The 26,151-nt window shown below is 43.3% G+C and overlaps 1 protein-coding gene across 1 annotated transcript in view; it reads right to left on the bottom strand.

Moving 5' to 3' along the window:
* Nucleotides 1-26,097, bottom strand: part of LOC149275610 (ensconsin-like) — a 67,955-nt gene extending 41,858 nt beyond the window's left edge. Inside the window, exon 1 of the mRNA XM_089504532.1 lies at nucleotides 25,965-26,097. Within this exon, the coding sequence (XP_089360658.1) occupies nucleotides 25,965-26,097 (133 nt within the window). The remainder of the gene's footprint in view (nucleotides 1-25,964) is intronic.
* Between the last annotated feature and the right edge of the window lie 54 nt (nucleotides 26,098-26,151).

Genomic DNA, 26,151 nt, shown 5'->3' with positions numbered 1-26,151 from the left:
AGCAATCTTCAATTATCCAGCTGTGCTTGCCATGCCTACTTTGCTGGAAGGATACACAGTATCTAGAAGGCCTTCAGTAATGCAGATCAGGGCTTCTAACCCTGAATTTAGGACCACAGTCTGGATGTTTAACAAGCTACACAGACAATCTGAAAAGCATAAAAGGTATACACATTCAGGTTCCCGGGTTGCTGCCAGAATAACAACCAATAAAGACGAATTCACCGCCCAGTGAATACCATGCAAAAAACGCCTAAGCCATTGATAATGGGGATTCCATCACACTATTTGTCTAGGGCTGCAAATAACGATTTATTGTAATTTTTTTTGTTTATTTAAGATAATTTCATGAACAAACTGGATGTTAAAAACAAACAGCAGAATAAAAAACACTTTGATAAAAATGCATTTCTTGTTTTTATTTCCCAACCTGCCTCCCCGATATGCCTTATACCCCGCTGATATGCCACTGTGCCCGCTGATATGCCACTTTGCCCACCTCATCAGGGGATGGGGTGGGATATAAACTATCCAACTTGACTAATGTCCTAACATCAAATCTGCTAAATGGTTAGAATTCCGTTCCAGGCACCAGAAGCAAACTGCAAACAGTATCTTAGCTTTTGCTCAGCAATAACTTGGCTGGTACAGTTAACAGAAAGCGCTGGTAAGGAGAAGCTTTCCTAATGGCTGCTGAGCAGATGGTCTCTTCTATAGCTCATTTGCACATTACTGTGTTTCCATTTCTCTCTAAATTTTAGATAGAATAAATATGTAGGAGACTGGGGAATTCATTAGCATAAGATACTCGGGGAGAATACATCAAGAAGTTGCAGTACATGCTCTGTAAGCACATATTGAGCCTAAATTAAAATGCAAGCTCCTCAGATTCAAGGCAATTTGTCTATATAAAACCAAAAAATACACCTCAGCCTTCAGTACTCTCTTTAATGCATATAATAACAATTACATTTCAAATGCTTTTTTTGTTTGTTTTTTTGCAGGGAAATGCATAGATTAGGGCTTGACAAATTCCCGAGGCAGGTAGCCATGGCTCCTAAGGTCTGCTCCTGCTACAAGCTTTGTTATTACAATTTACCTTTTTTCTGACTGCTACATTGGTTTAAAGAAACGTTAGAAAGAAATTTTAAAGTACAAAAAAGTAACATTAAAAAGTAAGCAAATCTGTAAGGCACAGATAAGTCCATACATGATATTTTACTTCTGTCAGATGAGTTCTGATTAAAATTATATTGTGATCAGAAAAATATTCAAAAGAAACAAAAGGAAAGATCCAAGATGTCAATGTGAAGCACAGAGAAGCATACAGATGACACAAGATTGCATTAGCTAAATGAAAACTGTAACGTAATCAGTGTTTATGGTTTGCCAGTTGATAATGTCATGTAAATGATCAAGGTCATGTATGACAAGAGTAGCACTCCAGGCTGTCAGCGACTCAGCCAAGGTTATGACAAATTAGACACAGTCGTAGGGGCCTGTGGATTCCAATAACGTACTCTGTAGTGGCAGTACTTATTCCTACCTCTTCTCTTATTGCTTCTCCTTCTGATGCCCCATCACATTTCAAATTCCTCTTTTACCACCTACTCTCTATTACATGACTGATTATTAAAAGGCCCAGCAACTAGTGTTGAACTACAGATCCCACAATGCCCTGCCAAGCTTCTGCTGATCATTGGAGATCTGACGTGACAAAAGCATAAGGGGACCTGCCTTCATGTAACCGGTTCCTGTTCTGCTAGAACCACCACATGCTTTACTATACTAAAATTGCTGCATCAAACTTGGTCATGTTTTGTATATGAGATTTTTATACATGGAAAAACCATAGAATCACTAAATCACTAAAGTGGAATGTGCAAATGTTCACAACATACAGTTCAGACCATGCAAGTCTTTAATGCGTCACATTGAGGTACACGTTTTGCACTGCAGTACAGCAAATTATAAAAGAATAAGATACACAACCATACTTTCTTCTTAAACAACAAAAGCTAAAGCAGACAAGTGCACACACAAACACTATTGTTTACAATTTTCTTGTCTACATGCCCTACCCAAAGCAATAACACAGCAAAGCTACCCTGCCCACACTGAATATGCTTAAGCAGAAGCACAAATTCTAAAGCTCCGTCAAAAGCAACAGGGATGCATCTTATGGGCTTTTAAGCTTATCCTCAGTTTGAACCTAAGGCCTCCAAGGATTAATGGTGTTCTAAGCAAGTGATTATTTCCCTTTACTTTTGAAGGTATCCTCCAGCCCTGGTATGCACTTCAATACATATAATAGTTAAGTGTTGTTAGAATCATCTCTACACCTTTGACATGTTTCCCCACCCAAGCCCCTTAACCATGCACCAGACACATCTAACTTAGAACAACCTATTAACCAAGACACACCTTCTATACTAAAGAAACTTCCTCCCCAAAGTTTGGTATACGTTTTCTACAAAACATCATTGGCTGACGCTTCAAAACATTCTAAAAGTACGAATTAAGAATGGCGAAGAACTTTCATCATGTGCAATTTACCAATCCTAAAACCAATATTGGGTTAAAAAATACGATGGCATTAAATTTCTGTCCCTTAGTGCTTAAACTACCGTACTTTGTTGACCTCTTGTTTTGAAAAGACACACTTGCTTTATGCCAAAAAAACGATACAAAGCTACTTGCCTTGCAGGAGATGAGCTCCATTAAAGGCATCATCAGCCCGCTCCTGTGCTCACTCTCCCAAGAGTGCCATGGGGTCTAACAAGATGCACCATCCGCATCTACACAAAGTGCTGAGAGTGGAGGGGCAGTTCATCTATATATTTCAACAGAAATTTGTTACAGCTTACAAGCCAACAGATATTTGCCAGACCCAGTCCAGAGACTTTCATATCTACTTAACTTACACGAATAAGAAATATTTATTTCTCAATACAGGAAGTGTTCTCACCTTTTTTTCCCATCATGCTTAGCAAACATTAACCGACGACTCTTTTGTGGTTGGTACCATAACTTCACCAGACCAGCATAGGCAATCTCAACATATGTATTCCGTAAACTTTGTTCCTGGCCATGCAACTAAGAATCTTCATTAACAAGTGCAACATGTCAGAATTGTATCGTCAAAAGCATGCCTGAAAGGTGAGCTTCAAAGCCATGCTCTGTGCCCATACTGCTGCACTGATTAAAATGGAGTTAGTCACATTCACAACATCGAGGGATTAGAGAAAGAGACAGGGAGGGGAAAGGGGCTTCAGCGATCACCTTCTCTGAAATGCTGCGTCAATGTTTTGAGCTGCTTAACTCAAGCTTAGCCCAAAGCAAACCGCTCAATGCTGCTGGCAGCTGCCCACTATGATGGCTTAATTCATCACACAACATGCACACCAGTCACAGGATCAACGCAGCCCCTGGGTGAGAGGCACTTCACAGCATTTCCATGCTGACCGATTTTTTATTTGTCCACCGTGAGCAGAAAGACAAATAACGACTCAAAACAAAAAAGTAGACATATTTAGGGCTGAAACAACTAATCAATAAAATCGATAATTAAAATCGTTGACGATTTTCATTATCGATTAGTCGAATCGATTTTTATCGATTATAAAAAGAGTTTTTTTCCAGAGCAAATGCTCTGAAAAACTCCTCTCCTTATATAATCCGACCTCAAACAGAGATCGGATTATAACACTAGAATCTAGATCCCCCACAACGCTGCAGGGGACCTGGATTCCCCTCACTATCGGCCGGCAGGTGTCCGTGCGATACGCACACCCCTCCGACTCCTCCTCCCTCCCATACACCACTCTGCCTCTCTCCCGACTCTGGTGTTTTGTGAACCTCTGTTGCTGACAAGCACTTTCACTGCAGCTTCATAGAAGCCTCAGCGCAAGCGAAGGGCAGTATCTGAGGCTGTTGTGCAGACCCCCACCGGCTGACAGAGAATCGAGGTCTCCTGCAGAGGATCATCCTCTCTGTCATCCGGTGGGGGTCTGCATCGCACAGACAGCCTCCGTAACTGCCAGAGGGGTGTATGGGAGAGCCACCCTCCCATACACCACTCTGGCTCCTCCCCCTCCCATACGCCACTCTGCCTCTCTACCCGGCTCCCTTGTGTCTTGTGAACCTCCGTTGCTGACAGGAGGCAGAGTGGAGTATGGGAGGGGGGAGGAGGCAAAGAGGTGTATGGGAGGGGGCAGAGTGGTGTATGGGAGGGGGAGGAGCCAGAGTGGTGTATGGGAAGGGGAGGAGCCAGAGTGGTGTATGGGAGGGGGTGGAGCCAGAGTGGTGTATGGGAGGGGGGAGGAGGCAGAGTGGTGTATGGGTGAGTTATAGTGGTGTATGGGGGTATAATGAATTTCAGGGAGGCAGAATGGCATATCTGGGGGAGTTAGAGTGGTGTATAGGGGAGGTAGAGTAGTGTATGGGGGGTATAATGAATTTCAGAGTGGCATATCTGGGGGAGGCAGAGTGGTGAATCAGGGAGAATTTCAGGGTGGTGCAGGGCATTTATGGGGAGCAGAGTGGCATATCAGGGTGCACAGTGGCATATAGGGAGGTATAAGGCATAAATGGGGGCGAGTGGCATATTGGAAGTTATAAGGCATACCAGGGGGGCATAAGACATATCTGGGGGTAAAAGGTATATCAGGGGGCTCAGTTGGATATCACTGGCATATAAGGAGTATAAGGCATACCGGGGGCACAGTGGCATATCGGGGGCACAGTGGAATCTCTGGCATATAAGAGGTATAAGGCATATATGGGGCAGAGTGGCAAACTGGGGATCAGATGTGCATAACTGGGGCAGTTTGGTAAATAAAAGAAAATATAAACACGGCTTTTTTCTCAGTTTTTATTAAATATGAAAAATAGTTAACATTAGGGCTGCAACTAACGATTATTTTCATAATCGATTAGTTGGCCGATTAATCCGATAAAAAAAATGAATGTACATTTTTCTTTTATTTAAAATAATTTAATAAACAAATTATGTTAAATACATATGCCACGCTGCCTCCCACATATTCCACTCCACGCTGCCTCTCACATATACCACTCTCCCACATATGCCACGCTTCCTGCCACACATTCCACTCCACTCTACCCCCACATATGCCACTGTGCCTGATATGCCTTATACCCCCTGATACACCACTCCATCCTCCCCAGACATGCCACACTGCCTCCCAGACATGCCACGCTGGCCTCCCCACATATGCCTTTTATACCGTATATGCCTTATACCCCTACCCCCAGATATGTCACTCCATCCTCCCCAGATATGCCTTATACCCCCCAGATATCTCATAGTCCCCTCAGAGTCACAGACCTGTTCGCATCACACCGACACCATACTTTTATAAATAAGTACTGGGTTAATCTTCACTGCCCCCAGGATTTAGATTCCCCTTAGTCTGCCCCCCTTTACCTCTACTGCGCCTTAAGTTAACTTTATTAAATTAACCCTCAGTCCTCATCATTAAATTAACACTAAACACCCCATTAACCATAACTAGCCCTAAATTAACTCTAAATACCCCATCAAACACAACTACCCTAAATTAACCCTAAACACCCCATTAACCACAGCATCCCCTAAATTAACCCTAAAGACCCCAATCAACCACAACAGCCCCTAAATTAACCCTAAACACCCCATTAACCACAACTGCCTCAAATTAACCCCAAACACCCCATTAACCACAGCTGCTCCTATATTAACCCTAAACACCCCATTAACCATAACTGCCCCTAAATTAACCCTAAACACCCCATTAACCATAGCTGCCCCTAAATTAACCCCCACCTCCCCTAACTTTCAGCAGCCCAAATATTAATTTTATATTTACAGTTAGATGAGTGTCACAGCCATGTGGTTCTGGCCTTCTGAGAGAAGGAAGGGGCGGGGCCAGTTGTCACAGTGATTACAGGGAGGGACTGGTAAGTAGGAGCTGCTGCTGTGAGTCACTGAAACGGTTTATATAATGAGGGGTATTTTTCAGAGCGTTTGCTCTGAAAAAACCCTCATTTTATAATCGATAAAAATCGATTCAACTAATCGATAATGAAATTCGTTGGCAACGATTTTCATTATCGATTAGTTGTTGCAGCCCTAGTTAACATATGAATTAATATTTACTAATAACTTTTGTGTTAAAACCTAGTTTGAGAAACACTGTGTTTGTGTCCTTGTAGCTTTTATTGCAATAAAGAGATGAAAGTGTAAATTGTATGTTTTTTTATTACATTATTTTAAATAAAAAAAAATTGCATTTTTTATCCGATTAATCGAAAAAATAATCGGCCAACTAATCGATTATTAAAATAATCGTTAGTTGCAGCCCTATATCTGTGTACTATATCAGATGCTGCCATATAAAAATAACACCTTCCTCAACATTATAGCTGCCAAAGTGTGAAACCTTTGTTACTTTATAGTTAGTGGTAGGCTAATGACAGGACTTTCCACCTACCTTGCAATAGGTATTTTTTTATAAGCAAACATAAGAAATCTTTCTGGACATACGGCGCTTTCAACGCTTACAGGTGGAAGCAGTTAAAATATTCTGGTCTTTGTAAAATGTCACTTGAGCATGAGCGAACGTGTTTAGTCACATTAGCAATAGGGTTGCATGCGCCTGTCAGAGACATTACCGCCTTGTACTGCTACGGCTGCCGATTTATCTCTGTGTTAACGGGATAATTGTTTGCAGTAAAGAAATCTAGCATAGTGAATAAAACCAGAGCAGAAGCAACAAAAAAATAGAATGGTGCTTTGTGTATCCCTGAAACACGTCAAGATTTAAAAACATATTATAAAATTGGACAACCCATGGCATGCAAAAGAATGTGGATAGAAGCACGTGCCATGCAAAGTACCATCGCTCAGGTTTCCGTGGCTCCTAAACTATTACCATCGTTGCTCACATTGCCCGTTTTCAAGGGGTACGTTCACAAAAGGCATCACGTCAGGATCCCATAAAAAGGTTCAACTTTAGATTGATGACCCAGGTCTAGTGGAAGGACATCACATCAAAATCCAACATTTTGAACAATTGCACAGGCAGTGTAGAGTAAAAGCCCATACTCAATGGATGCATCCCTTTGGGGTTCATACAACAAATATATTTTTACAATCTACTGAGACATTCCCTGCTATACAAAATATACATAACTATTCTAAAAATGTGGAGCTATCTACATTATCAGTTCTACAAAGCTCTAACAATCCAAACACAATCACCATATAGCAACATATATTTTAGGCTACATATCTGTGCATTCATATTTATAGGTCCTTAGATTTATATGAGCATAAGACTATGTTTCTGTAGATAAAGAGAGAACACAATGCCCATTTGACAGAAATCGGAGTAAAAAAATATATCTATACACAAATAATATTGCGTTAACATATTTTAAACACTTTGACTCAGCCATTAGTTAACAATGTAGATTACAATCACACAGTGGAGGTTATTTAAACCAAGTGGAGTGTTATTCACACATCTTGACACTGGACTGACCAAAGCAAACAGAAATCCATAGCTTCCAAAGAAGGGATTATCGTACTGGCTTATTAAACATCCTGCCATAGGACAAACTCGCAGGCAAAGCTCACATCAGATATTGTCTGGCCCCTCCCCGAGGCGTCAACAACCGCCATACACTGTATGGCGGCGGACGCCAGTTTTAAAAGCGTTTAGGAGGCGATCAACGATCGCCTCCTAAACTTAAATGGTGTCGCTGGAATGCCTCGATCAGGAGGCATCCAGCGACACCAAACACTTACCTCTGGGTGGGCTGTGACCGCTCCGGTTCTTCAAGCAAGATGGCGGCCGCCCTGTAAAAGAAACGAACAAGTTTTTAAAGTTCGCTAGATGGTCTCCAGACCCTCTAGAGAACTCTGGCTCCACTTGCAGGTTGAATACAGGTACTGCATTCAACCATGCAAGTCAATGGAGCCCAGCTTTCTAATCACAATGTGATTAGTAAAATATATAAAAAAAAAAAAAAAATATGGAAAAAAAAATATGGAAAAAATTAAAAGTGCTAACATTTAAAAATAATTATGCAGTGATGTCACTAGATGAACCACCCAGCAAAATGTGTAAAAAAAAATATATAAAAAAAAAAGTATTAAAAAAATAAAATAAAAAAATAAAGTTTATTATTTTGAGCAAGTGCTAAAATTTCTCAAAAATCTCAACAAAGAGTTAAAATAAAAGCACTTCAAATACCCAAGGGGTGTCTAATATAAAAAAAATGGCTGATTGGCATTGGTACAGACTTTCCAAAATGGACAAAAAAAAGCGCACTTCCCAAATGTGGCATTTTAAATCTCAAACAACATGACAAATCCATGCATGTCGGGTATCACTGCACTCAGGAGATGTTCCTGAACACACATTGGGGTGTTGTTTGACAGTGGCATATACCAGGACCTGTATATCTATAACTAAAGTACAATTTGTGTGAAAAAAAATTACTATTACAAAGTTTGACAACGTGTAGTTGTATAATTGGTGCATGGAAAGGGTTAAAATAACAGCATTTGGAATACCCTGGGGTGTCTAGTTTTCAAAAATATATGGTTTGAATGGGTTAAATTGAGTTAACCGGCTTCAAAGATGTTCCAAAGAGGAGATGGAGGCAGAATGACCAGATTTGTTAAAAAAGATTTGGAAATCATAAAACGCTGCTTGTACTTATTGCCCTATAACTTACAAAAAACAGCAAAAAAACATAAAAACATTGGGTATTTCTAAACTCAGGACAAGTAGTAGAATCTATTTAGCTAGTTTTTTTACTTGCTTTTTTAGGTGAGTAAAAGATTTTTCTAGGGCTGAAACAACGAATCGATAAAATCGATAATAATCGATAACGGAAATCGTTGTTGTTGATTTCCGTTATCGATTAATCGAGTGATCGATTCGTTGTTGGAGCACTCGGCTCCTTTTACTTACCTCCGCGAGCGTTCCCCGCTTCCGCTACACGCTCTGCACTCTCCGCCTTCTTTTAGTTGCGTGTGGCTCCGTTCGCACAGAGCGGTTCGCTCTGTGCGAGTGGCTCCGTTCGCACAGAGCGGTTCGCTCTGTGCGAGTGGCTCCGTTCGCACAGAGCGGTTCGCTCTGTGCGAGTGGCTCCGTTCGCGCAGAGCGGTTCGCTCTGTGCGAGTGGCTCCATTCGCACAGAGCGATTCGCGGGGATGGGGGTGGGGTTTCAGGGGATGCAGGGCAGAGTGGGGGTGGGGGGGCAGGCCAGGGTAGGAGACTGAGTGCAGGGCAGAGTGGGGGTGGGGATGCAGGGCAGGGTGTGAGTGTGGGGGCAGGGCAGGAGACTGGGTGCAGGGCAGAGTGGGGGTGGGGGTGCAGGGCAGAGTTGGAGACTGGGTGCAGGGCAGAGTGTGAGTGTGGGGGCAGGGCAGAGTGGGTGCAGGGTGTGAGTGTGGGGGCAGGGCAGAGTGGGTGCAGGGTGTGAGTGTGGGGGCAGGGCAGAATGTGGGGGCAGGGCTGGATGCAGGGCAGAGTTGGAGACTGGGTGCAGGGGCACAGTGCAAAGTTCTGGGTGCAAAGTGCCAGGGCTGGGTGCAAAGTGCCGGGTGCAAAGTGCCGGGTGCAAAGTGCTGGGTGCAAAGTGCCAGGGCTGGGTGCAAAGTGCCAGGGTGCAAAGTTCTGGGTGCAAAGTGCCAGGGCTGGGGCAAAGTGCTGAGTGCTGGGTGCAAAGTGCCAGGGCTGGGGCAAAGTTTCTTGAACAGTAATAGTCCACCTCTTTTCAGAATGTTTGGGGTTATTTTGTTTCATAAATATTGTGTTTGGGTTTTTGTACTTTGAAAATATTGTTTTTTTATTACATCATAACAAAATAAGAATGTTAATGTAAATTTTAAGTTGTTTTTTAACATCCAGTTCATTAAATTATTTTAAATAAACAAAAAATTTGCATATTGTTTTCTTTTATCCGATTAATCGATTAATCGAAAAAATAATCGGCCAACTAATCGATTATTAAAATAATCGTTAGTTGCAGCCATAGATTTTTCAAATAAAAGTCATAAAATGTGTTTTTTTTCAATTTTTCACCATGTTTTTTTTATTTTTTTTATAGTAAATAAGATGATACGATCAAAATAATGGTATCTGAAGAAAGCCCATCTTGTCCTGAAAAAAACAATATATAACTTATGTGGGTACACTAAATGGGTGAGGAGAAAATTACAGCTGAACACAAGCACCACAAAAGTATTAAAACAGCCTCGGTCCCACAGGGTACAAAATGAAAAATGAGCCCGGTCCTTAAGGGGTTAAGACTGAGCAGGCCATTTTTATTTATTTATTGTTAAACCAAATTATGACAAATTTCATATACCATTTCTTGTTGTCTATTAGTTATATTTCAGCATGCTTTTGTCACTGTAATCAATTAGCATTACATAAATATATAATAAATGAATCATTACATCATGCAATTTATAAAGTGCTATATCTTTAACCCCTTCGTGACAAAGGCTGATTTTACTTTTTGTACCCTTCGTGACAATGGCCTTTTTAACATTTCTGCGCTGCTTGTGTTTAGCTGTAATTTTCTTCTTTCCCGTTTACTGAACCCACACACATTAGATATTGTTTTTTTCAGGACAAGAAGGGCTTTCTTTAGATGACATTGTTTTGATTGTATCATATTATTTACTACTAAAAAAAGTATAAAATATGGTGAAAAATTTAGAAAAAAATGACTTTCTAATATTTAGTTGAAAAATCTTTTACTCATCTATAAAAGGTAATGAAAAAACCTGCTAAATGGATTCTACTATTTGTCCTGAGTTTAGAAATACCCAATGTTTTTATGTTTTTTTGCTTTTTTCTACCCATTATGGGGCAATAAGTACAGGTAGCGTTTTGCTATTTCAAAGCCATTTTTTCCAAATCTGGTAATTCTTCCCCCCATGTGCCATTTCGGGTATCTTTGAACCCGGCCAATGCAATTTACCCCATCAAATCATATATTTTTAAAAACTAGACAGCCCAGGGTATTCCAAATGCTAGTATTTTAACTCTTTCCATGCACCATATCTACCACCAGTTTTTGTCAAACTTTGTGGTAGTCATTTTTTTGCATTTGTTTTGTCACACACATTTTACTTCAGGTATGAATTAAAAGGTTCTCGTTTATGTCACTATCACAAAACACCCCAATATGTGTTCAGCAACATCTCCTGAGTACAGCGATGCCTCACATGAATGATTTTGCCTGGCCGTTTGGGGGCAAAAGGGCCACATTTGGGGCATGCGCATTTTTCAATGTTGAACTTTGGCATTTGGGGATCCACTGCCCATGCCCTATTTGGTACATCTTTGAGCCGGGCCATTTCAGTGTGCCCAACAAAACCATATATTTTTCAAAACTAGACACCACAGGGTATTTTAAATGCTGGTATTTTAACTCTTTGCATGCACACATTTTACCACCAGCATGTTTTCAAAGTTTGCAGTAGTATTTTTGTGTGTGTATTTTTCCCACACACACCTACTTTATGTATGAATTTACAGCTCCTGGTATATGCCGCTGTCACACGACACCCCATAATGTGTTCAGCAACATCTCCTGAGTACAGTGGTACCCCACATGCATGGGTTTGTCATTTTTGTGGGAACTAAAAGGCCACATTTGGTACGTGTGCATTTTTCTAATTGGAAATTAGATGTGTGGCCATCCTTCCCCCGGTGTTAATTGGGACGTTGTTGAATCCGGCCAATTCAATTTACCCCATCAAATCATACCTTTTTTAAAAGTAGACACCCCACGGGCATTTAATATGCCGGTATTTTAACTCTTTCCATGCGAGAATTGTTTTAAGCTAATATGCTAATTTTAGGACTTGCTCACAAAAATATATTTTTTATATATATATATATTTTTTTGTCTTTTTAAATTTAACATTTTTTTTCAACTTGGAGGTTCCCCTGATAGTGACATCAGTGGGAAATGATTTTTACATTTTACTAGTTTTTTACTATTTTTTTTCTAATTATTATTAATTTTATTTTATTTTTTAATTTATTTTTACTAATCACACTGTGATTAGAAAGCTGGGTTCCATTGACTTGCATGGTGAATGCAGTACCTGTATTCAACCTGCAAGTGGAGCCAAAGTTCTCTAGATGGTCTGGACCATCTAGCGAACTTTAAAAATTTGTTGGTTCCTGTTACAGGGCAGCGGCCATCTTGCTTGAGCGGTCACAGCCCATCGAAAGGTAAGTGTTTGGTGTCGCTGGATGCCTCCTGATCGAGGCATTCCAGCGACACCATTTAAGTTTAGGAGGCGATCGTCGATCGCCTCCTAAACGCTTTTAAAACGGGCGTCCGCCGCCATACAAAGTATGGCGGATGTTGACGCCCCGTGGAGGGGCCAGAGATGGCCCCTTCGTTCCGATCGCGGCGTTGCTGAATGCCTCGAGGTCGAGGCATTCAGCAACGTTTTTTGGGTGCAGAAAGCGAAAACAGATCGCTTTCTGCACCCGTTTAAAGACGTGCCGGTCCTGGCACGTCAATTGTCGTAAAGCACATGCTTTTCCGTGTCGTGCCAGGACCGGCAATTGTCGTTAAGGGGTTAATGAAAGATTCAAAACAGTAACTAATCTTTGACCATTTAGTTGGTACAAAAAACTAGTGGCAGTGTGGCACTCCTTGGGCCCTGGCTGGTCAGATCACTCTCACGACAAGAGAGTCTGTCAGTCAGACTGTCACGTTTTCACCCTTCGCTGGCTAGACTTGTTCTTACTTTGTGTGGCTCATTCCTGTTTTCAACCACTAGTGGCCGCCCTTGCCACTCAGGACCACTCTGGCTGATTATCATATCCAGGTGCACCTTGCTACCTAATTATCTCAGCCTTTATAAGCCTGCCTAGCCCTGCAGTCAGGGCCTTTGCATTGTAGTGTTATGACCGCTCTGCTTTGGCCCTGTACCTGAACCCTGCCTGTACCTGAGCTACCTGCCTGTACCTGAGCTACCTGCCTGTACCTGAGCTACCTGCCTGTACCTGAGCTACCTGCCGTCAGCCCTGCCAGTGGGCCTCCGTACCCATCAGCCCTGCCAGTGGGCCTCCGTACCCGTCAGCCCTGCCAGTGGGCCTCCGTACCCGTCAGCCCTGCCAGTGGGCCTCCGTACCCGTCAGCCCTGCCAGTGGGCCTCCGTACCTGTCAGCCCTGCCAGTGGGCTTCCTGCCGCCAGCCCGGCCAGTGGGCTTCCTGCCATCAGCCCATCCAGTGGGCCTCCGTATCCGTCAGCCCTGCAAGTGGGCATCCTGCCTAGAGACTTTCTGCCTTTACTTGCTGGTCATATCACCTATATCAATACAGTACCTTTCCACGTATTCTGTTTGTACTGTGTTTTATTGCGCCTGTCCGTACCACCCCACTTACCGTCATGCATCGTGGGGTACAAACGGAACCCTTTGTATCCCCTGCTACTGGGCTCCTACCCGGCCTGCTTACCTGGGTCGTGACACAGACTGACAGCACAGCAGGGAAGAAACTCAGACCTCAGACCACCCCAACTGAATTACGACGCTCAGCCAATCCTCTAGGCGTAGCAATGTGACTTTTTTTTTTTAGTCATCATACACGGGACCCCTGAAGACACAATTTAGTGCCACTAATCCTTTTTAATAAGATACACAGGTTGAAATAGAGTAAATACCTTTACTTTTGCTCTCACTGATTTCTGGGCCTAGAATGTTTTGTCCTCTGAAGTGACTACAAATTCAGGAGGGCGTTTTATCTCTGGATAAGTAAAAATAAAATAGTTGAATTTATTCCTACAGAAAGTAAAGGGCCAGAAAACAAATGACTAAATGCACACCAGGACAGGCTCTGCCACCCAGACACCCAAACACACACACCAGGACAGGCTCTGTCACACTGACATTTCCTTGGGCCCTGCTCCACGCTCCCTAGCATGCAATCACTCCCTCCGCTGCCACACTGACTGCAGATTAGGGGAAGACTGCGAGAGTCAGTGCAGTCTTCCCCCTTTTCACTCTGACCATGACTTTGAGAGGACCTCTCCCCTGAAATCATTCCCAGTCCCTTTGTCCCTCATTCACTAAGCCATACCTCTCCTTTCCTTCCTTCCTGTGTACTATAGATCAAACACATATAAATAGCACTTGCATGTATAGATCACATACAAACCCTTTATTTGCAGGTATGCATAAATGATGTATGGAACCATAACATAGCAGGTATAGATCAACAGAATCAATTGAAAATCACGTTAACTCAGCGTTGAAGGTAGAGATCAAATACACAGAATCAGACATACAAACCCTCTATTTGTAGGTATACAATAATAATGTATGGAAACAGAGCGTACCAGATACAGATCAACAGAATAACACGCACCCAGCTTTGCAGGTATAAATCAATTGGAATTCACTCAGCATTAAAAGGTATAGATAACCCCCTAAATTACAGCATAGATCACAGGTTGCACACCCCAAAGCCAGCCCTGGTGTCCACATTGCCCACATAGAACCTGATCAGCACCCAGATTACACACATATTACAGCCCATCCTGAACCAACTATGTCCCCTAACAGCTCAGTGTAAGACATCTTTGTCAGCAAACAGCCCACCCTTCATGTGCCATCTTTGCATTTCCCCAAATCACTTACACAGTTACTCACTCATTCACACAAATTATTTACACATATTCATTAATGCAGTCTCACAAATCATTCAAGCAATTCATCCTCACATTAATAAATGAATTCTCGTACGCATTCACACAATTCATCCACACATTTATTCATTAATTCTCATACTCATTCACAATTCATCCACACATTAATTCATTCATTCTCGTACGCATTCACACTACCCTGTCCCCATCTACCCCTCCCCTTCTTATCTGCCCCTTCTCACTATGTTCCCCCTTAACAGTATGTACCTCCTCTCCCCCTTCTCACTGCCTTCCCCCCCTTTCTCACTATGTACCCCCTTCCCCACTTCTCAATATGTACCCCCTCTCACTATCTATCCCCTCTCCCCCTTTCTCACTATCTAACCCCTTCCCCCTTCTCACCATCTACCACCTCTGCCCCTTCTCATTGCCACCCCTCTGCCCCTTCTCACTGCACCCTGCCCTTACTATCTACCCCCTCTCCCTACTTACCTTGTTGCCGGAGTCCTGCGGTGGGGGTGCTCTGTCGCGGTGCGTGCCTCACAGCTGAGCGGCGAAATACGACATCATATTCCGGCGCTCAGAATGAAACGCCGGCACCGCAACCGAGCGGTTGCTGAAAACTTAACGAGCGACCACTCGGCACTGCCCTGGACTTAAATTAAAACATTGTTTGTTTTTTTTTACTTTAACATGGAGGATGTTAAATAAGGTTAAAAAACAAAAACAAACCCCCCCCCGATGTTTTCATTTAAGTACCGGGCAGGTGCCCCGACGCCCTGTGCGGCCGCATACCCCTAAGGCCGGGGGCTGACCGGACCCCTAGAGTGGCGGGCCCGGTCGCAGTTGCTGCGGACTTAAGGGGCAGGTGCCCCTTTTGCCCTGCGTTAATGCGGCCGTAGAGGCCGCATAGGCTCAGTCAGTCCGGCCCTGACTGGGCCTATTTTAAGGTAGGGGCCTGGAGCTGCAACTCCATCAGCCCCTACGTCAATCAGGACCTGGGCCGCCCCACCCACCGGGCAAATGCCCGGTGTGCCCGATGGCCAGTCCGGGCCTGCTCCCTACCTTCTCCGCCGACCGCTTCTGTGTCCCTGTCTCCTTTTCCGTGGCTCCACTTCTCTTGCCTCTTTTTGTTTGTCTGTGTTCTTTTTTTCCTCTGCTTCTCCCCAGACTCCGCTCCATTACCAAGGTACTTCCGCAAAATGGCGGATGCACGGCACGCACCACGGGAACAGCCTCTCCCACGTGCTCCACGTGGGGGAGAGGATGTGCATGGAGGGTCCTTTTGCAAAAGTACCTGGATAACGCAGCTGATACCGGGCAGAAGTGGACAAGGAATGAAGTCAGAAGAACAAGAAAGGGAAGAGAGCAAGCAGAGCTGCGGAAAAGGAGACAGGGTAATGGAAGAGGTCCGCGGAGAAGGTAAGAAGACACTGACAGAGAACGTGAGCGAGAGTAAGCGAGAGTGTGAGAGCAACAAAAACAGAGGTTTTTATTTTTAACCCAATACGGTAGTCTTATATTCAGGCCTTTTCTTTTTCTCTTCCATTAAGATCCAACCATTGAGTGGCCATCTTATAAATGAGCAAATACAGTCAATGGTCGACTTATCTTAAACTATATTAAAAGTCTACCTTTGTTTTGCCAATAATGCTATGGAGGTTATGTATCACCATAGCAAACAGCAGAGCCGTCTCACTGGTACCTATGGTGATGCCAGTAAGTAAGCCCCTTCTACAGGTTGCTATGAAGAGCTTAAAAACTTTGAGTCAGTATTTATACATAACCCCTGTTACACCCCCCCCCTGCAGATTAGAGAGCTCACAGAGGAACTTCCTTACAGGCAGTGGCAGGGACATTAGACTGGCCCTTAAGTAGTCACATCAAGTTTTTTTCCATTCCGCCACAGTTTCTCAGCCAGAAGGAAGACTACATTCTGTGCAAACAGAATGACATGATTAACATTTGCAGCATGCAGAAGAATAAAAGCTAGAACAGGCTGACAAACAAAATATATTTGTACAGTTGGAACTGTGTAACTAAGTAGGGAATAGAACATACGCACATCATATTTCAGTGGGGAAGCATACATTCGCTTTAAGATGTCGGCAGCTACCCAGCTACATTCAGCCACACACAGCATTTACTATTCACATTTTCTTTTTAAATGCAGTTGTACTAATTTAAGCTTGATGACCTTGTGTGTGCTTGAGCCTAAACCCAGTTTGCTCCAGGTAATCAGAAGGAAAATCAGAGACAGAGACAAAGTTGAAAGCAACTGCATAAAATTGTTCTTTTCTTTTTGCTGCAAGATCCTTCTAAATTTGCACAAGGTGATATGTGTTGGCCAGGGTCTGGTTTGACCCACACCATGCTACACAATGCTTGCTCTCAGCTACTAAAAATGGTGCCCACAGGAACTTTAAAGGAAAGAAATACTGGTAAAGTACAAGGATTGGTTATCCATAAGTCTACCATCACATTTCTATCAATATCCTCAGGACCACGTGTTACTGCACTCCTTTCGGCAAAATATTTTCTTACAAACAGTACCTCGTCTGAAGAAAAAAGTTTTTTTTGTTTTAGGGAAATACATTTTAAAGCGTTACATTTGAAGATCAAAACTGAGCTCCTAAGCTTAGAAAGCTACGCTGGGAGGCCCCATAGGTAGGTCTCTAGGCGGTCCTGGTAGTGGACAACATGATTTGAAAGTATTATTGCCTTCACAGGAAAAATTCAGATCTTTTGAAATTTCAGTGATCCAGACAGTGTCAAATCGAGTGATGTGTTAAAAATGTATAAGAAATCGTACATTCAACCCTCAGGGATATCAAAAAGTAAATATCATACTACGTTACACAGCCTGCTTCTAGGCAAATACACTGACTGCAGTACTACATACTACAGGACCAGATCAACAACACAACTTCTATTTAAAACAGTTCTAGGCAGCCATCTTGTTTATCACAAAACACCCAGTGTCCGAGTGCTTAACACACTGCATGCATAGAAAGCCACCCCTGTGAATAAACTGAACATGAAGGGCATTTGTGTTCATTAGATTGGCAGAACATAAAAAACACGTATATATGGTGACCTGGATAAGGACTCATTCACAGCAGAGATATGAAAAGCTAGGTTTAGCATACGGTGTATTTGAATACACCCATTCTTGTTTGAATATAAATCCAGATACAGAATCTACAGAATTTGCCTTGCACAGTAAGAAAGCTTCTCTGTTGCAGACATATATGTCTAGCAAACTATATAAACACTTCACACATACCTCGTACTTTTTGTAGGTGTGCAGAGTGGGTGTATTCTGGTATGTAAAAACAAGACAAATAAGTGCATCCTTGTACTCCCCTTAATGTAAGTAAGCTTATCACTATAATAAACACAATGTTCATGGTAACTTTTACAGAGCTGAGATCCCAGTGGTAGCATCTACTGAAACCAATGGAACAGTTTGGGAAGTTTAAAGATACTTAGCAAATGCTGAATCAAAGAGCAACACGACTAGTACCACTCTCCAGTCTTATCTCTCAGTTATCTAGGTGCTAGCCATGTCCACACTATGTAGGAGGACCACAAATTAGCTCTCTAACAGGTCCTGACTGTGGACAACAGGAGTTGTTTTCACAAGAAATGATGTAGTCTAAGTAAATCTATGTTAAATCTAGTGTTGTCTGGGGGGTTCTTAAAAGGGACCCTTTACTTTCCCGGACAGCCTCACTAAAGAGAATACTTAATTTTTTTCTGTTTTTGAAGAATGCATATTAAAGTCCTTTACTAAGGTAGAAGCTGAAGCACAGCATCTGCCAACCTCCGTGACCTTATGATCTTGCAACCAATTGATCTGACACTGAACGGTCCCTGCCCGCACCGTTTGCTGAGCCAGCACAACAAACAGCTAGGGGGTGAACAAAGGAGTAGAATATGCTAAATTCACCACGCATAAGCAAAGAGACACAACTGTACTGTAAATGAAAGTGTATATTATAGCTGGAGTGTCCATTTAACCAGTCTACATTCAACACCCAGGGAACCAACAGTACAACCTTTACTTGTATAACAAAAATAAGTAACAGCATAGATAACATAGCCTGCTTCCAGGTGAGTACTCCAACTGCAATACTATCCTACAGAATGAGAAACCCATCCCAGATACGCATTCAAAGCCCTGGGCTGGTTTAATAATGTATAAATTGCATCAGATCAAATGGATTACTATACATTACCCATAAATGCCTGACTAACAAATGTTCATCCATAAAAGTGTGAGCTGTTCATGGAGAGCCAGAAGGCAAAATTATATGGCTTTTATTGACTACAGGCAGGCGTTTGCCCGGTGGGCCGGGCCGGATTGACTTAGGGGCTGATGGAGCTGCAGCTCCAGGCCCCTACCTTAAAATAGGCCCAGTCAGGACCGAACTGACTGGGCCTATGCGGCCTCATTAACGCAGGGCATAAGGGACACCTGCCCCTTAAGCCCGCCGCAACTGCAACCGGGTACGCCACTCTAAGGGGTCGGGAAGCCCCCACCAGGGCCGGCCTTACGGGTGTGCGGCCGCACAGGGTTTAAATTTAAAAAAAAACGGGGGGTTTTGTTAACTTTATTTAACATGGAGGATGTTAAATAAAGTAAAAAAAAACAAACCCCGATGTTTTAATGTAAGCCTTGTGCGGCCGCAGACCACTAAGGCCGGCCCTGGTGGGGGCTTCCCGGCCCCTTAGAGTGGCGGACCCGGTCGCAGTTGCGGCGGGCTTAAGGGGCAGGTGCCCCTTATGCCCTGCGTTAATGAGGCCGTAGAGGCCGCATAGGGCCCAGTCAGTCCGGTCCTGCTGCGGGCCCGGCCGCAGTTGCTGCTTGCTCCGGCAACAAGGTAAGTAGGGTGAGGGAGGGGGGTGCAGTGAGAAGGGGCAGAGGGGGGTTAGATAGTGAAAAATGGGGAGAGGGGATAGATAGTGAGAGGGGGTACATAGTGAAAAGGGGGAACAGTGAGAAGGGGCAGATAAGATGGGGAGAGGGGGTAGTGTGAATGCGTATGAGAATGAATGAATGAATAAATGTGTGGATGAATTGTGTGAATGCGTATGACAATTAATGAATTCATGTGTGGATGAATTGCTTGAATGATTTGTGAGACTGCATTAATGAATGTGTTAATGATTTGTGTGAATGAGTAAATGCAAAGATGGTACATGAAGGGTGGGCTTTAACAATAAATAAGTAAATAAATATGGGCTGCTCGGGCTTAAATGCCCGGGCCTATTTTTTGTCCCAGTCCGGGCCTGACTACAGGTCAGCACCACCCTGACAGGGTGATGATACCGCATTACAAAGATAATATATGCGCATACACAAAACATATATGTGGGTGTATTTGCGGAATTTTATTAAAAAATATCATGAAGAACATGGATATGCGCTACATATGATGGAGCTCTACTTGGTGGACTATTGAAGAAATTGTTGCATGTGAGTAATATTAGTAGGGAATCCAACTTGAAGCCCATGAAATCGAGCCATTGTAAATTCCTTAGTTCAGGGCTTGACAAATTTGTTGTGAATCTAGGCGCCAGGTAAAAAAGTTAGGAGCCAGGATTTTTTTAAACTAACAGTTGGTTAGGAGTGATCGGATCATCATCAGCCCACTTACTAAACTCACAGCGTTTGACCTGGAAGCACCCTGGACTTTCAGGTCAGTGCTGGTTTTTTTTTAATTATTATTATTTTTTTAACCCTTTCGATGCTGATGTTCCATTGGAGCACAGCATTGACTGATATTTAGTCCCCACAAGCTTGTGGGGAAAAATGTTAACCCCTGCAATGCCACGAATGTGTCATACACAAGTGTGGCATTGAAGGGGTTAACGCTGCACTGTCGCTCTCATGGAGCGATCAGGCAGCAGGGGGGTGTTGGGGCTGGTCTCCACACTCATGTGGAGACCAAAGAACCTTCTCCCCTGTCCCTGAAGCTGCCTCTGGCAGCTGGGACTCAATTGCTGGTCTATAGACCAGCCATTGCAGGGAGGGGAGTCTTTGATGACTGCTGTAGGCTTCCATGCCTACAGGAATCATCAAAGGGCTTGTGGGTGTTCGTTTTTGCTGTTGCTGGTCTGCCTGGGCTTCCAGGCAGACCACCAGCAGCAGAGCCCCGTACAAAACGGGAATTAACCCCTAAATGCCGCGATCGCGGCATTGAAGGGGTTAACGCTGCACTGTCGCTCTCATGGAGCGATCAGGCAGCAGGGGGGTGTTGGGTCAGGTCCCCACACTTGTGTGGGGAACCAATCAACACACAACCCCCTTCCCTGAAGCTGCCTGTGGCAGCTGATAACACGATTGCTGGTTTTGCAGCAACCGCGGTTTCAGCCTACAGGATCACTCCGTGGGAGGGGTCTCAGGCTCGGGGGCGGGCTCTGAGTGGCTGTGCTGTCTGCCCAGACTCCTGGGCAGACAGCAGCAGCAGCGCCCCCGTGTGGTTACTCAGCCTCTTACATCCACATTTTCTCGACCTGGCGCCTGGGATTTGTCGAGCCCTGCCTTAGTTCATGCCTAAAAAGCTGTCAATTACTTATAAAAGTTGCAAAAGCATTTGCCTTAATCTCAAATTCTCCAAAGACTTTTGAACAGAATTTCTCAAATATCACAAGAAGATATAAAAACCAACAACAGCAGGTGCAGAGAAAATGGAGTATAAAAATATCTGATTCAAAAAAAAAAAAAAAAAAAAGATTTTTTTCATTCATGTCACCCATTCACTTTATAGCTGCCCCAAAAAAATCGGTGCTGATAACCGCTGATCAAAATCTTGGTGAAGACACTGGACCTTTAAAACTGGCCCTAATATGCTGTTAACTATGTATGTTTTACATACACAAGGTATTTGTTCAAATATTGAGCAAAATCATGTTTATTAGCTCCATAATACATGACCACTAATGGCCAGGACTACATCATCAGCATCATTTATCTGCGATTATCAGGACTTCAGTGTGCAAGCGGGAAACCTAAGCCTATCCAATACCTTTTGATTACTAAGTATGTGACCTGGTGCCTTTTGTTTTAGAAAATCAGCCCGACATCGCCCTGCACTGGAGACAAGTGCTGGCATACCTGGAACCAGATGTTTAGCCTTAAGTTCATCAAAACAAGTTCTAATTTAATTTACTACGCTTAAAAATTGGTGTATTGAACTGCCTATGTATTTTGTTTTATTTTAAAGTTCTAATAGCAGGTCTCATTTTAAGGACCGCTGTTCACTGGGGAGAGCCCAAGTGCCGAGTGACAAAATAACACAATAAGACATCCCAATACCTTTTTGATTTTCATTAAAGGTGGGAGGGGTTGTAGTTTCATGTTCCTGACTTGACATTATCAAGCGCTGACCGTAGTGATTTATGCCAAGAACAGCTAGGATGGGCCTGCATAAAGCATATTCAGATCTTAAAGGTCACCTAGCTGACTCTGGATTCGGCAGGGACAACCTACCCATTCTTGCAGATACTTTTACCAGCGATGGACCTTTATAATGGATAGGTAATTAAGGAAGTTGAAACCCGAAAACTCCTGCAAACTCTCATTTTTGTGAATAAACCCCACTATGTTTGAATTTCTTACACGTGTTCACAGTTGGGATACTAATGGAGCCTTTATGGATTATTCAAAATGAAAGAAAATGTGCATGAAATGCCTTCTGTGGATGTCAGAGCTGTGAAAATATACAACACTCTTTAATGCATGGTCCACATTTTGATGAATGTACATTAACATATGAAGAAGTAAGTAGAAGTGTCGATCAGGGGGTTGCAGTAGATGTAATCTACTTGGATTTTACCAAGGCGTTTGACACGGTTCCACACAATAGGTTAGTATTCAAACTGAAGGAAATTGGTCTGGATGCTAATTCTTGTTCTTGGGTAGAACATTGGCTTAGAGATAGAGAACAGAGAGTTGTTATAAATGGTAAATTTTCAAGCTGGTCAAAAGTGGTAAGTGGCATGGGTGTAGGAACCCCTAAAAATCTGGGGGGGAAAGCATTTTCCCCCATCAGATCCCCACTTTCTCACACTATCTACCCCCTCTCCCCCTTCTCACACTTTCTTACTATCTACCCCCTCCCTACCCTCCCTTCCTTCTCACACTATCTACCCTCTCCCTACCCCCCCTTCTCACTAGCTACCCTCTCCCTACCCCCCCATTCTCACTAGCTACCCTCTCCCTACCCTCCCTTCTCACTAGCTACCCTCTCCCTATCGCCCCCTTCTCACTAGCTACCCTCTCCCTACCACCCCCTTCACACTAGCTACCCTCTCCCTACCCCCCCTTCTCACTAGCTACCCTCTCCCTACCCCCCCTTCTCACTGTCTACCCCAGGGGTGTCCAAGTTTTTTCTGCAGTGGGCAACTTCATCAGAATTGTATAAGTGCGTGGGCCGCACTCATTTTTCACTGTGAGAAAATATGGCCTTTAATAAAATATGCAGATTCAAATAAAGTAAATGACACAAAACGTTTACTTTTCCTTTCACTGATTTCTGGGCCTAGAAAGTTTTGTGACTACAAATTCAGGACTCAGGATAATTAAACATGAAATAGTTCTATTTATTCTAGGGATGCACCAAAATGAAAATTCTGGACCACAACATTCACGGTTCACTTAGCCAAAACCGAAAATGACCCCCCACCTTTAAAAATAAAAAAAATTAGCAATATGAATTGGCATGATAGGAGTGTGATTGCTAACAGCTATCACACTCCGATCATACCCAGGCAGCCAGTACATGCTGGTACAGGGTGGCTGTAAGTGATGTGCAGACCCCATACTGTTGGTAATTAATCTGCATTCTTCACTTGGGGGCTGCATAGGACACCAGAGTATCCCTTTAAGAATGGGACATTAAATTCAAAGCATAATGTTTAGCGGAGGCGTAACTAGGGCTCTTGGCCCTGGGGCAGTGTCAGAAGTCCCATCCCAAGCGGATGTCATATCCGTTTCTGGATGAAGTTGAAAGGGGTGCAGGGATGTTTCCTTCAGGTAGCTCAAGTGTGCCTCTTTTCTTTGTGGCGCCTGAGGCAACTACCCCTCTTGCCCCATGAAAGTTGCATGGAAGCGGCCATTGTAGTCAATCGTATGATTTCCTCTAACATTCCCTACTCAAACACCTCTATAGACTTTCTTTAGTCAGAATGTCCATCGGTAATTTAAGACTGAGCTATTCTTCTGTTTCCCACAGACAGTATGATAAGGAGTCAGGGTGTTTGTCTAGTAGATCAGGCTAAGATAACAGAGCTAAAACACATACAAATGGCTAATACCGTATTTGCTCGATTATAAGACGAGGTTTTTTTTCAGAGCAAATGCTCTGATAATCAGACCTCAAATAGGTCTGACTATGAGACGACTAAGATCCAGATCCCCCGCAGCTGCAGGGGACCTGAATCCTCCTGTCTCCCCCGCCGCCCCACTTACCAGTACTTCTGAGTCCCCAGTGTGTAGCTGGGGCAGCGTGTAGATGTCTACGTGATTCGCGTAGACAACTTCCGCTGCAGCAGGAGGGAGGTGTGGCTAGCAGCGGGGGTTGTCTGCGTCCATCGCGCAGACCTTCCCCGGGTGCCAGTCGGGGAAGGTCTGCGCGATGGACGCAGACAACCCCCGCTGCTAGCCACGCCTCCTTCCGGCTGCAGCGTAAGCGCGTGGGATCTTCACGCTGCCCCGGCTACATGACAGGGAAGTCAGAAGCACCGGTAAGTTTGGGGGGGAGGGAGAGTGTTAAATGGGGGGCATAAGGCATTTCTGGAGGCAGAGTGCTCTGTGAAATGCCTTTTAACCCCCTTAATGCCACTCTGCCTCCAGAATTGCCTTTTTAACCCTCTATACGCCACTCTGCCTCCTGAATGCCTTAACCTCCCTATATGCCACTCTTCCCCATAATATGCCTTTTAACCCTCTAAATGCCAGAGTGGCATATAGGGGTATAAGGCATTTCTCTAGGCAGAGTGGCACATAGGGGGTCAAAAGGCATATCATGGGGCACAGTGGCATATAGGGTTAAAAGGCATATCATGGGGAACAGTGGCATATAGGGGGTATAAGGCATTTCTGGGGCAGATGTGCATAACTGGGGGGCAGGTTGGAAAATAGAAGGAAATAAAACCAAAATATTTTTCTCAATCATAGCTTTTATTAAAAAAAAATAGTTTAGATAAATTAACATTTACTGGTAAAACTTTTTTCCTATAGGGTCGTCTTATATTCAGGGTTTTTCTTTTTTTCCTAAATTAATATTCAGATTTGGGGGGTCGTCTTATAATCGAGCAAATACGGTATTCACATGTCTGAAAAAACCACTACAAAAGAAATAAAAAATGAAACGGCACAAAAGAAAATGCATCTTAAACTGGTAATTACAAAAATGAGGGACCCTTTAAAGTACAGATGTACGGTAACTGCCATATTTTCCTAAAGCAATGCTGCAGACATGTATTTAAGTATATTTATATATAGACTTGCTTATGCAGTATGTCGGCTGGCATTACTAATGAATATGAGGTTAATTATGGATTATCTTTATGGAAAGATTTCTGTTACACCCTTGACACTCCTCAGCTGCTGGGAGTGTGAATGAAATGGAAAGACTCTTGTTTTTCAGACACATAAGTTCCTGTAACCTGCAGTGTCACTACCCAGCATGCATGTGGCAACCCAACCATACTAGCCTACTACGGCAACTAGAATAGGAACATACGCACACATTCAGGTATAGGGGGTGGTATCGTTAATTAATCATGTAACAGTGAAAAAATACACATAAGAGCAATTTACAATTTTATAGCATCAATTAATTCTATAATTAACCCATGGCTGTCACGGATGCCTATAACATTATTAAATGCTACATGTATTAAAAATGTGCACAGTCATCACATAAAGGGAGAGGATAGGGCTAAAGAGCAAAGCATTTTGCATGATTCAAATACACGTCTTTGCTTGAAAACCAAAAAGATGAGCTGTGTACAAGGAAGTAAGAACGTGGAACATACACCTGCCGGGATTATGCCACTTCACCGAAGGTGCTAATACTACTGTACACTGTGTAATGAAGGTACACCGCAGAGCCCTAACAACCTATTTGCTGGCCAGACCCAGGTAAATGTTCACTGTGCTTGCAGTGCCTTCAACAAAGGACAACTGAATTCAATGACTCTGCATTGCATGCATAACGCTGTCATTCACCCAGAACCCCTTGCTTACCTTTTGCCTTCCTGTCAGTTCCATTATTTTGTATCTCATCGTCTTCACTGATGGTAAATAAGACTGGAGGTGTGGGCCTGGTCCCTGGTTTCTTCATCCTTTCCTGACGGATGGCTGTATTTGATCCCGGCATTTTCCCTGCCGTTCTTTTTTTTATTCCTGGGTTTCAGAAATATCAGCATGTATT

Source organism: Sceloporus occidentalis, unplaced genomic scaffold (genome assembly GCF_023333645.1).
Source record: "Sceloporus occidentalis isolate IW3139 unplaced genomic scaffold, rSceOcc1.0.p SCAF_275, whole genome shotgun sequence".
In the NCBI taxonomy this organism is placed as follows: domain Eukaryota; kingdom Metazoa; phylum Chordata; class Lepidosauria; order Squamata; family Phrynosomatidae; genus Sceloporus; species Sceloporus occidentalis.
Note: the sequence above shows the minus strand (reverse complement) of the source record. Positions and strands in the feature narration are given on the sequence as shown.